Source organism: Silurus aristotelis (assembly GCF_946808225.1).
Source record: "Silurus aristotelis genome assembly, chromosome: 14".
Taxonomy (NCBI): domain Eukaryota; kingdom Metazoa; phylum Chordata; class Actinopteri; order Siluriformes; family Siluridae; genus Silurus; species Silurus aristotelis.
Genome location: NC_139587.1, coordinates 29053866 through 29067669, shown reverse-complemented (window position 1 = coordinate 29067669; position 13804 = coordinate 29053866). Strand labels below are relative to the sequence as shown.

The window sequence follows — 13804 nt, the reverse complement described above, 5'->3', positions numbered from 1 at the left end:
GGTGTGATCTGATTGGACGATGGCTGCTTGTGTACGTACACTGCTGACAGATAGAAAAGTGTTTTAACGACATGTAGACGAGAGGTGTTTCCGTTAGCGTTCTCAGGAAAGACACACACACACACACACACACACACACACATTCAGAGAGTGTGTACAGAGGGGTAAAGGGTAAGTGTAAATAATGATTTCCCTGAAGTCAAAGTGAGGCTGTGTGGATATCGGACGTCTCTCACAGTAAATCTGATTCTGTCCATGTTTTGGTAGTGAAATTAGATCACACATGCAGAGCAAAAACACAGATATGATTGGATTCCCAGTCTCCATACGCCACATCCAAAATCCACACCATACACACTTCAGTGTGTGCTAGTGTGTAGCAGTGTATAAATGTGTGTGTCAGTGTGTATGAATGTATATCAGTGTGTATAAGTGTTTATCCGTGTGCCAGTGTGCAGTAGTGTGTATGGATGTGTATCAGTGTGTATCAGTGTGTTAGTTTGCATCATTGAATAAATGTGTGTGTTAGTGTGTGTATAAATGCATATCAGTGTGTATGAGTGTGTAGTAGTGAATGTCAGTGTATATAACTGTGTATTAGTAGTAGTGTGTGTCAGGGTGAAGTAGTGTGCGTCAGTGTGTAGTAGTGTGCGTCAGTGTGTAGTAGTGTGTGTCAGTGTGTAGTAGTGTGTGTCAGTGTGTAGTAGTGTGCGTCAGTGTGTAGTAGTGTGTATGGATGTGTATCAGTGTGTATCAGTGTGTTAGTTTGCATCATTGAATAAATGTGTGTGTTAGTGTGTGTATAAATGCATATCAGTGTGTATGAGTGTGTAGTAGTGAATGTCAGTGTATATAACTGTGTATTAGTAGTAGTGTGTGTCAGGGTGAAGTAGTGTGCGTCAGTGTGTAGTAGTGTGCGTCAGTGTGTAGTAGTGTGCGTCAGTGTGTAGTAGTGTGTGTCAGTGTGCAGTAGTGTGTATGGATGTGTATCAGTGTGTATCAGTGTGTTAGTTTGCATCATTGAATAAATGTGTGTGTTAGTGTGTGTATAAATGCATATCAGTGTGTATGAGTGTGTAGTAGTGAATGTCAGTGTATATAACTGTGTATTAGTAGTAGTGTGTGTCAGTGTGTAGTAGTGTGCGTCAGTGTGTAGTAGTGTGCGTCAGTGTGTAGTAGTGTGCGTCAGTGTGTAGTAGTGTGTGTCAGTGTGTAGTAGTGTGCGTCAGTGTGTAGTAGTGTGTGTCAGTATATTTTAGTGTGTGTTAGTGTGTTTTAGTGTGTGGTAGTGTGTTTTTTATTGTATATTAGTGTCTGTTAGTGTATATATGTGTGTCAGTGTATATAAGTGTGTATTAGTGTGTAGTAGTGTGCGTCAGTGTGTAGTAGTGTGTGTCAGTGTGTAGTAGTGTGTATGGATGTGTATCAGTGTGTATCAGTGTGTTAGTTTGCATCATTGAATAAATGTGTGTGTTAGTGTGTGTATAAATGCATATCAGTGTGTATGAGTGTGTAGTAGTGAATGTCAGTGTATATAACTGTGTATTAGTAGTAGTGTGTGTCAGGGTGAAGTAGTGTGCGTCAGTGTGTAGTAGTGTGCGTCAGTGTGTAGTAGTGTGCGTCAGTGTGTAGTAGTGTGCGTCAGTGTGTAGTAGTGTGTGTCAGTGTGCAGTAGTGTGTATGGATGTGTATCAGTGTGTATCAGTGTGTTAGTTTGCATCATTGAATAAATGTGTGTGTTAGTGTGTGTATAAATGCATATCAGTGTGTATGAGTGTGTAGTAGTGAATGTCAGTGTATATAACTGTGTATTAGTAGTAGTGTGTGTCAGTGTGTAGTAGTGTGCGTCAGTGTGTAGTAGTGTGCGTCAGTGTGTAGTAGTGTGTGTCAGTGTGTAGTAGTGTGCGTCAGTGTGTAGTAGTGTGTGTCAGTATATTTTAGTGTGTGTTAGTGTGTTTTAGTGTGTGGTAGTGTGTTTTTTATTGTATATTAGTGTCTGTTAGTGTATATATGTGTGTCAGTGTATATAAGTGTGTATTAGTGTGTAGTAGTGTGTTTTAGTTTGTAGTAGTGTGTATCACTGTGTATGTGTCAGTGGGTGTGTGTGTGTGTGTCTGTGTGTGTATTAGTGCATGTCATTGTGTATCAGTGTGGATTATTGTATATAAGTGTGTCATTGTTTGTGTGATTGTGTGTCTCTGTGTGTATTAGTGTGTATCAGTGTTTGTGAGGTGTGTTTTTTGTGTGTCATTGTGTATCAGTGTGTATTATTGTGTATCAATGTGTGTGAGGTGTGTATGATTGTGGTCTTATCTATTAGTGTGTTTTATTGTGTATTTGTGTATTATTGTGTATAAGTGTGTCTCTGTGTGTGTGTGTGTGTGTGTGTGTGTGTGTATGTATCTGTGTGTGTCTGTCAGTGTGTGTAAGGTGTGTATTATGTCACTCCGTGTCAGTGTGTGTCAGTGCATATGATGTTTGTATTTTTGTGTTAGTGTGTGTCAGTATGTGTGTGTGAGGTGTGTATCATTGCGTATCAGTGTGTGTGTCAGTGCATGTGAGGTTAGTATTATTGTGTGTAAGTGTGTGTGTCAGTGTGTGTGAAGGTGTATATTCTGTGTCATTGAGTGTGTTTCAGTGTGTGTGAGGTGTGTATTATTGTGTATCAGTGTGTATTAGTGTGTGTCAGCGCTGATCCTAGTTTTAACATTTTGAAAGTTAAAAGTGTGTAAATTTCTCACATCTGGTTTTCATTTGATCTTATTATTGCAAACACACACCCACACACACACACACACACACACACACACACACACACACACACACACACACACACACTCCCCTCATTCCTACAGAGTCTGGGGAAAAGGGGAGGTGTCTCATCTAATTCTTGATCTTTTCATCTTCTTTTCATTTTCATCTCTGTGTGACAAGTGTGTAAATGTCTATGTGTGTGTGTGTGTGTGTGTGTGTTAGGGAAGAAGTTGTGCATTAGTTGTACAGGCATCTTTCTTTGAAAGCTTTTGAAATGCTCTTGTTTAGTCTACAGTGAGGTTGTGTTGCTTTAACCTACAGTCTCCTCCAGTACACACTTAAAAAACTTTGAAACGTGTGTGTGTGTGTGTGTGTGTGTGTGTGTGTTTGTGTGTTTGTGTTTGTGTGTGTGTGTGTGTGTGTGTGTGTGTGTGTGTGTGTGTGTGTAGGTACATGTATTGGACAGATTGGGGGGAGGAGCCAAGGATTGAGCGCTCGGGGATGGACGGCAGCAGCAGGAAGGTGATTATAGAGGAGGATATTTACTGGCCAAATGGTCTGACCATCGACCTGGACGAGCAGAAACTGTACTGGGCCGACGCCAAACTCAGCTTCATCCACAGAGCCAACCTGGACGGCACCGCAAGGTCTCACACACACACACACACACACACACACACACACACACACACACACACTCTCATTTCTGCATCTGTCTCTTCTTCTTTAAACCCTGCTTTTCATTGTGGGATTAATTCAGGGACTGGGCCTTTGGTGGACATCTCACACTGTAACAGATCATCGTTTTAGCAGGGATTAGTCTCTCAGATTACTCACTTACACACCGAGATTTCTCTCATCCTAACCCACCTCTAATCCAAACCCACATCTAATTCAATCCTAACTCTAATCTAAGTCCACATCTATTCCAATCCCAATTCTAATCTAAATCTGCCTCTAATCTTATCCCAGTCTTATTTCAGATTCTGTCTGTTTTCTCTTCTCCACTCTTCTTCTACTTAATGTTGTTTTCTTCTCTTATTCTTTTTTTTTTTTTTTTTACTTTTCTCCTCTATTCCTTTCTCCTCTTCCTGATTCTGTTCTTTTTTTCTGTCCTGCATTTTCCTCCTGTGTTCTGTTTCATTCTTCTCCTTGTGCTGTTTGTGAAGCTGAGAGCTTGAAGGAACGTCGGTTCTATTTCATATTTGTGTTTCTGGACACCTCTGAATAATGACAGGGTTCCAGATCTCCACTTCACTTCAAACACTCGCTGTGGCTCCTGCACTCGTTTACGTCACGAGCTGCGAGAAATCTGGACCTGATTACGTGTTTTTTCTCCTCCTGCTCCTCTGCTCTTTTTTTTTGTAAAAGCTTGTTATTGGTAACATATATGAATCACATGATGATGAACATTACTGAATCCAATTTTGTTTTACTCGAGAAAAGAACAAAGTAAAAAAAAGCAAACAAACTAATTAAAACAAACAAACAAACAACAGAACATGAAGACCTGTGAAATATGAAAGAAATGTAATGATTTATCAAAAGTCCATGCAGTGTTACGTTTTAGAGTATTTTTATTTTTCTCATGTTTAAGGAAAAACGCTGTGTCTTTGAACCATTGTGAGTGTGAAGGTGGGACGGTGGACTTGTAGCAGAACACAACGTCTGGCCAATGATGATGTGAAACTAATAGCTTCCTTTTGCATAGAGTTTAACTGAGTTGCCTCATCTGGAAGTCCAAAGTAAGCAATCAATGGGCAGGGTTGCAAATGTTCTCCCAGTATAGTGGACACTGTATTAAAATAACTTGACCAATAATTATACAGTCGTGGGCAAAAGAAAAACACGTGACTCCAGTGACAATTTGAGTTAGTGCATCTGTCACATTTGTCCTCAACATCTGGGTGAATTTGAGACTATATTTAGAGAAATGTACCCTGTAAATGACCTTAAACTAGATAAGTGAGAGCCAAGCACACGAGGTAGTTTGATCGCAGAAATCCAGAATACGATTATAGATCTCAAAAACAGCACTTTTTTGTTAAAAGTGAGAAAACTTTCCCATTGTTGGTAAGAAGGAGATGAGGGAAAGTTTGGAAAACATTCTCGAACAAAATGACTAACTTAAAAAAATCTAAGAAGGTGGTTGGCAGGACCCCAAACAGTGATGATAGATTAGAAAAACTGTTCAAACATCCTCATGAGTACAAGTCAAGAACACAGTGTATACCTTTGCTATACCACAAAAAAACAAATCCAGACACGAGGGAGGAAAAAAGATTATTATTACATAGTGGACCTAAAGGAGAAGCTGTAACAAACTTGAAATGCTTCCTAAATTAATTAAACACAACAGGATTTTTTATATACAAAGAAATTTGTATTGGAAGGGAAGAATATATAGAAGCAGGAATAGAAGATGAGCATCTACACCGTTCCTAAAGACACCCTTAAATATATCAGAGCATCTCAACGAAATGGCCAATGGCTCACTAGTCAAAGCAAATAGGGATAAAGGAGCTTCGACATGTCCCATGTTTCAGTGGAAAATAATCTGAGCATTGAACATTGTTTGTTTGAATTCTGGCTTGTTGTGATGTGTAAACCACCTAATAAATTACCAAAACCTCATTTTTTAATACTCCCACTCGACCCTGTCAAATGCTTTCTTGGCATCCATCACAATCCCAATCTCAGGTACCTTCTCGGAACGTGTCGAGTGAATAATATTTAAAAGAGTACAAGTTTTTACAAGTAAATGACGTTCCTTGTTACAACCTTTTTTCAGGCTTTAACAAAAATAAGGGCCCATACGAACGTCATGAAGTCGGATCTTTATCACTCTTTTTAAAAGAAGAGCTATCAAAGCTCGAGTCAGGGATGTTGGTAGCAAACCATTTTCTAAGGATTCTTTAAACATCAACAGAAGTAAATTTGCCAATTTATCTATACATTTCTTGTAAAACTCTACAAGAAACCCATCAGGTCCCGAGACTTTATTGGACTGCATCGCTTTAATTGAGAATCGAATTTCTTCAAGGGAGAGTGGGGCATCCAGTTCCTGTAGACTGTCAGAATCAGTGGAAGGGTAATCGGTCTGGCCAGAAACTGATTCATAATAGTAGTGTCAGACGGGAATTCAGATTTATACAAAGAAGTAGAAAATTAATTTCAATCAGTTCTGTAACAGTTAAATTTGCCATGACTATTAATTTTAGGTATGAAACGTGAGGCAGATAGTAAGTGCTATGTGTCTGCAATAACAGTCGCTTTACGTCTTTACTGGAGATAAAATCTAATTCTGTCTTAAGGTTAAGGCGTTTCTTTAATAGCTCTGGGGAAGGATTGGATGCACACTCTTGGTCAAGGATACAATTGCACAAGTGACTCTGGCCTTATGTTTTTTACTGCAATGTGAAGAGTATGAAATAATCTGCCTTCAGTGACTCCCAGAGTAGGGAAGAAGATGTAAATTTATTCTGACTAAAAAGGAGAAACTCATCTATAGAATTAGAGACAAACTCACAAAATGTGTTATCTGCAAACAGTAGTGAATGAAACCCCCAAAGGTGGGAATGGATCTATGTGTGGGCAACTGGATATCCAAAAATAATAGTGCATGGCCTGATATTAAAATACTTGAATAATCAACAGTAGCAACAAACAAATTAAGGCTGCTATCTTTGAAACCATAGTCTATTCTTGAGTACGATTGATGAACCTGAGAGAAGAAAGATCATTTTTCATTGAAGGATTACAAACTCCAAGGGTTAAACAACCTATTCTGGATCATAAAGTCAGAAAAGGATTTGGAGATAGCTGACTGAGATGTTGGTCATGAACTAGATCTGTTTAGCACTGGGTCAAGTACACAATTCAATGAACAAATGAGAATTTTAATGAGGTATGTTACGTACATTAAGTCATTTGTTGGAGAATTCAACATCATCAAAGTTAAGTGCATAGTCATTTGCCAGCAGCACCTTTGTTTTAACGTGACTACAGCCATAAGCTATCTGCCATTTTATCAGCGATAACATCAGTGGGTAGAAACTGAACATTTGTATTGATTAAAATAACAACTCCTCTTGATTTAGAATTAAAGCTATAATGAAAGACATGCCCAATCCAAGGAGCCTTCAGCCTGTAATGATCTTTACATTTCAGCTGCGTCTCTGGCAAAAACACTATCTGAGTTAAGCCGTTTCAAATGGCTAAAAACCTCACCACAGTAGATGTGCTACCCATGCCACGTATATTCCAGCTAATGAAACGAATGTGTGCCTACACCAGGAGTGTCTGAATTTAACTTAATACAAAACATTTACAGTAAATATAAAAGAGTTTAAGAACAAATAAATACTTCCAAATGGCCAGGATTCCCCTCACAATCCTTATGTTATTTTGTTGTGACCGAGATTTAAGGTCCTCACACTTGTGTGAGTTTGTTCTTACGTTCAACCACATCATCAGTACAGACAGAGAGTGATTCTCCTAGTTTGAGTGCAGCCAGTTCGGCGTCTGAAGCCGCTTTATCGTCTGCTAGTTGCATTTTTCACTGATTGTAGGTCGGTTCTAATTGTGGAAAAAAATCATCACCCAGTGCCACTCGGGTTCAATTTCAAAAGCAATTCTTTTTTTAGGGACCAGCATCAATAACCTGCACGAATTCTCTCGGAGAGGTGGTGTGTCCCGGATGGGTGTGATTTTTGGTATCAGTCAGAAATATGGCTGAATGATTTTGTTGTTGTTTAGAGAGACGGTGGTGGAAGGGACGCTCACACACCCGTTTGCTCTTACACTGTTTGATGAGACGTTGTACTGGACAGACTGGCAAACTCGCTCCATCCACTCATGCAACAAACACACGGGGAACAATCGCAGAGAAATCCTCAACGGCATCTACTCACCCATGGACATCCAGGTGTTGGGGCAGAGGAGACAACCGTACAGTGAGTGTCTGTCACACACACACACACACACACACACACACACACACACACACACTACACAACCGTTCAGTTAGTGTCTGTTACACACACACACACTACACAACCGTACACTTAGTGTCTGTTACACACACACAAACACACACACACACACACACTGCACAACCGTACAGTTAGTGTCTGTTACACACACACATACACACACACACACTGCACAACCGTACAGTTAGTGTCTGTTACACACACACACACACACACACACACACACACACACACACACACACTACACAACCGTACAGTGAGTGTCTGTCACACACACACACACACACACTACACAACCGTTCAGTTAGTGTCTGTTACACACACACACACTACACAACCGTACACTTAGTGTCTGTTACACACACACAAACACACACACACTGCACAACCGTACAGTTAGTGTCTGTTACACACACACATACACACACACACACTGCACAACCGTACAGTTAGTGTCTGTTACACACACACTGCACAACCGTACAGTGAGTGTCTGTCACACACACACTACACAACCGTACAGTGAGTGTCTGTCACACACACACAAACACACACACTACACAAGTGTACAGTGAGTGTCTGTCTCACACACACACACACACACACACACACACACACACACACACACACACACCCTACACAACCATACAGTGTGTCTGTCACACACACACAAACACACACACTACACAACCGTACAGTAAGTGTCTGTTACACACACACACACACAAACACACACACACACTACACACATACAAATACACACACATACACACACTACACAATTGTAGTGAGTGTCTGTTACACACACAAATACACACATACACACACTACACAACTGTACAGTAAGTGTTACACACATATACACACGCACTACACAACTGTACAGTGTGTCTGTTACACACACACACACACACACACACACACACACACACACACAGAGTGTCTGTTACACACACAAATACACACACATACACACTACACAATTGTACAGTGACTGTTACACACACAAATACACACATACACACACTACACAACTGTACAGTGTGTCTGTTACACACACACACACACACACACACACACACACACACACACAGACAGAGTGTCTGTTACACACACAAATACACACACATACACACTACACAATTGTACAGTGACTGTTACACACACAAATACACACATACACACACTACACAACTGTACAGTGAGTGTCTGTTACACACACAAATACACGCACACTAAAACACAATAAAAAACACACGCATGCACGAATCAGTGTGTGTTGTAACTGTGTGTGTGTGTGTGTGTGTGTGTGTGTGTGTGTGTGTGTGTGTGTGTGTGTGTGTGCTCTCCACAGTTCAGACCCCCTGTAGTGATGGAAATGGAGGATGTTCTCACCTGTGTCTGCTTTCACCATCACCTCCATTCTACAGCTGCTCCTGTCCTACCGGAGTCAAACTGCACCCTGACGGCAAAACCTGCAGACCAGGTAACCACCGTAACCATAAAAACAACCATGACCACCATAACCGTGCTAAAACCTGCCAACTAGGTAACCACTGTAACCATGGCAACCACATAACCACTGTAACCGTGCTAAAACCTGCCAACCAGGTAACCACAGTAACCACCGTAACCACAGTAACAGGTGCTAAATGTGCTAACTGTGCTAGCTTGCTAATGCAGCTGATGTAACATTATAATCTCTGATGTAGGAGTTAGTAAGTGTTCTAAGGAGTGCTGTGTGTGTGTGTGTGTGTGTGTGTGTGTGTGTGTGTGTGTGTGTGTGTTTGTGTGTGTGTATTAGCCACAGAAGCAAATCTGGGACAGATGTTTTTTCTCTGTGGTTTTTAGACTGAAGGCGGTTGGTTTAACCTCCGCTCTGATCATCACTTTTAGAAACTTTTATTGTGGGATAAAATCTTCTTTCGGCTGCTTCCATTAAGTGTCTCCACAGCAGATCATCCGTCTCCATACCCCCCTGTCCTCTACATCTGCCTCTTTCACACCAACTACCTGCATGTCTTCACTCACCACATCCATAAACCTCCTCCTTGATCTTCCTCTTTTCCTCCTTCCTGGTGGCTCCATCCTCAGCATTCTCCTACTGATATACCCCATGTCCCTCCTCTGCACATGTCCAAACCATCTCAATCTCGCCTCCCTCACCTTGTCTCCAAAACGTCCTACACGCGCTGTCCCTCTAATAAACTCATTTCTAATCCTCTCCATCGTCGTCAACGAACATCTCAACATCTTCAGCTCTGCTACCTCCAGCTCCACCTCCTGTCTTTTACTCAATGCCACTGTCTCTAATCCATACAACATCTCAGGTCTCACCACAATCCTATAAACTTTCCCTTTCACTCTCACAGATACTCTTCTATCACAAATCACTCCTGCTATCACTCTTCTCCACCCACTCCACCCTGCCTGCACTCTTTTCTTCACTTCTCTAACACACTCTCCATTACTCTGCACTGTTGACCCCAGGTACCTGAACTCCTCCACCTTCTCCACCTCTTCTCCCTGCAACCGCACCCCTCCACTGCCCTCCCTCTCATTCTCTGTACACATGTACTCTGTCTTACTCCTACTGACTTTCATTCCCCTTCTCTCCAGCGTGTACCTCCACCTCTCCAGGATCTTCTCCACCTGCTCACTACTCTCACCACAAATCACAATATCATCCACAAACATCATAGTCCAGGGAGACTCCTGTCTGACCTCGTCCTTCAACCTGTCCATCACCTCTGCAAACAGGAAAGGGCTCAGAGCCGATCCTTGATGCAGTCCGACCTTCACCTTGAACCAGTCTGTCGTTCCTACTGCACACTTCACTGCTGTCACACTGTCCTCAAACATGTCCTGCACCACCCTCACATACTTCTCTGACACACCAGACTTCCTCATACAATACATATACTCACAGATGGTCACCTCTTCTCTCAGCCTGGCTTCCACTACTCTTTCCCATAACTTCATGGTGTGACGGATCAACTTAATTCCCCTGTAGTTACTTCAGGTCTGCACATCTCCCTTATGCTTAAAGATCAGTACCAGCACACTCCTTCTCCATTCCTCAGGCATCTTCTCACCTTCCAGAATCCGGTTAAACAATCTGGTTAAAAACTCCACTGCATCTCTCCTAAACATCTCCATGCTTCTACTGGTATGTCATCTGGTCCAACCGACTTTTAACTCTTCATCCTCTTAATCGCTGCTCTCACTTCCTCCTTACTAATCCTATCTACATCCTGCTTTACATCTCCACACCATCCAACCTTCTCTCTCTCTCATTTTCCTCATTCATCAGCTGTTTAAAATCCTCCCTCCATCTTCTCAACACACTCTCCTCACTAGTCACTTATATGGGATAAAATATTGAAAAGAAATAAAAAATGTATGAATTGTGTTTAGTAGTAAATTAAAATAGTAATTACAACTAATAATTAACAAAAGTGTAATAAAGATTTTATCAATTTACTGAGAATAAAACCATTAATATTGACGTCCGTGATGCAGATCCTGAGAGAATCTCCAGCTTTGTGATTGTTGAGGATGAGAGATTTGAGATGTGAGATATGAAATGTAAGTGATACTCGGAGTGCGCAGAGATGACCGGATTAGCATAAACATTAGCATAACTATCGCGTTTTCTGTTTAGCTCGAGAGGCTACATACAAATTTTTTTTTTTTGCTTTTGATGAAGTGAAATCTTAGTGAGTGAGAAATTAAAGCTGAAAGAAAGTGTGTTCTTGTCTATCTCATCTCGTCTGATTGTGTGTGTGTGTGTGTGTGTGTGTGTGTGTGTGTGTGTGTGTGAGTGACGGAGCGAGACGCCGAACACTGTGTCTTTCATTAATGAGATAAAAAAGCAGAGTTTAATGGTCTACATCCGCTGGTGAATGTGTTCTGACAAACAGCATGTGTACAAACCTGAGCAGCATTTCTACACAATTACACAACTTTACTCCCATTACCATGAGCTTATTTAGGTGTGTGCGTGTGTGTGCGTGTGTGTCTGTGTGTGTGTGTGTGTGTGTGTGTGTGTGTGTGTTGTGTATTATGTAGTATGAAGTTGAAGAAATGCTGATGCTAACAAATAAATAATTAGCATGGAATACATTTTTTAAAAACATTTTATTTTTAAATTTGTAAAAATAATGGACAGGAAAATGTTAATAAGGATTGAAAATGTCTCAGGTTTTTGCTCCAGACAAGTTGAAAATGTAAGATTTAATACAAATATAAAACGCTGTGAATATCACGTTAATATACACGTTTCTGCTGTAAATATCAAGAAGAATTTGGTGTTTAGAGTGAAGTCATTTGACTCTGTGTGCTTGGACCCCTCAGGTTGCTGCTTGGAGATATTGTTGAGTTTCTATATGTTTAAATGCAAAATAACAAAAAAGAATTCTGTGTATATTTTTTGTTTATATTAAAATCCAGGAAAAAGTAGAAATTGTTTTACCTTCTACTGCATCTAGTGAAAGGCGTACAAGCTCCGCCCCATAAACACTTTTAATAATTCAATTATACAATACATTTACAATTATAATACAATAATACACAACTAATACACTTATAAATTAATAAACTTTAATTAAAGAACTGCTTTTGCCTGTAAAATGTTATTTGTGTTATTTTGTTCATTTTTGCCTGTCAGTCGTATTCGATTACACACTGTTCCTGATAGTTCATCTATTTGCATAAACCCTGCCCACTATTTTACATATTTGTGTAGCCACACCCCATTTGTTAAAACAAGCACTTTGTGAAAGATGTACACCTCAGTAAATCCTTTTTTCCCCTCGGTTCCTCGTTCAGGAGCGGAGGAGGTTCTGCTTCTGGCCCGTCGGACCGACCTGCGCCGGATCTCTCTGGACCTCCCGGATTTCACCGACGTGGTCCTGCAGGTGGGTGACGTGCGTCACGCCATCGCCATCGACTACGACCCGGTGGAGGGCTACGTGTACTGGACGGACGACGAGGTGCGGGCGATCCGGCGTTCCCGGCTGGACGGAAGCGATGCTCACACACTGGTGAGCACCGAGGTGGAGCATCCGGACGGCCTCGCTATCGACTGGATCGCACGCAACCTGTACTGGACGGACACGGGGACCGACCGCATCGAGGTGACGCGCCTCAACGGCTCGGCCAGGAGAATCATCATCTCTGAGGGTCTGGGCGAACCCAGGGCCATCGTCCTCGACCCGGTCAGCGGGTGTGTCAACCTTTTATACTTAATATTTATTTATAGATTTATAACCATATTTATAACATTTATTACTTCTTATAAATGTTTTATTATCAAATGTAACACAGTTAATCGTCTCTAATTCATTATGCGGATTTAAGCAATGTGGGCGGAGTTCTACCAGACTGCAGGCAGTGTTTAAAGGTCTTTGGGGTGTGAACTAGCATTGTTTTGATATAATAACGTAGTTGTAGATGATTAGCCACGTGTAACAGGAGATGATCTGGTTTCCGCTGCAGATACATGTACTGGACGGACTGGGGTCAGAAGCCGAAGATCGAGCGTGCTAATCTGGACGGTTCTGAGCGCGTGGTGCTGGTAAACACGTCTCTGGGCTGGCCCAATGGATTAGCGCTGGATTACGCTACGGGAAAGCTTTACTGGGGCGACGCTAAGACTGATAAGATCGAGGTGAGATGCTTTATTACGGCTTTCTGTTAGTAGCTTTGTGTGGGTGCTGGGTAAATAGTGCTTACCATAATTTACACTAGTCTACACTAAAGTACTTTACACGGGCTTTAATGAAAGACACGTTACACACGGTGTAACGGGTGAAATATGTTGCGCTTCCTTTAAGAGCAGAGCGGTATTTTGGGAATAGTCTCCTGCATTTTTCCGCTATTACTGCATGTGTGTAAGACCGAGGAATATGTCCTTATTATTTTCTGATGCTCATTTCTAAGTTTCTTTGACTAACCCATAACGCTGTTGCCAAGAAAAATAAAAAGCTCGAGTTTTGGAAACCTGTCTGTGCTTATTTGATTTGTGTTGTAACTGGAGTTAGCGAGCTCTCCCT

The 13804-nt window shown here is 41.3% G+C and overlaps 1 protein-coding gene across 1 annotated transcript in view; it reads left to right on the top strand.

The window, feature by feature from the left end:
* lrp5 (low density lipoprotein receptor-related protein 5) overlaps positions 1-13804 on the top strand; it is a 61839-nt gene that overhangs the window by 9538 nt on the left and 38497 nt on the right. The window contains exons 4-8 of the mRNA XM_083561278.1: positions 3204-3401; positions 7513-7709; positions 9103-9234; positions 12579-12975; positions 13248-13419. Of these exons, the coding sequence (XP_083417404.1) occupies positions 3204-3401; positions 7513-7709; positions 9103-9234; positions 12579-12975; positions 13248-13419 (1096 nt within the window). The remainder of the gene's footprint in view (positions 1-3203; positions 3402-7512; positions 7710-9102; positions 9235-12578; positions 12976-13247; positions 13420-13804) is intronic.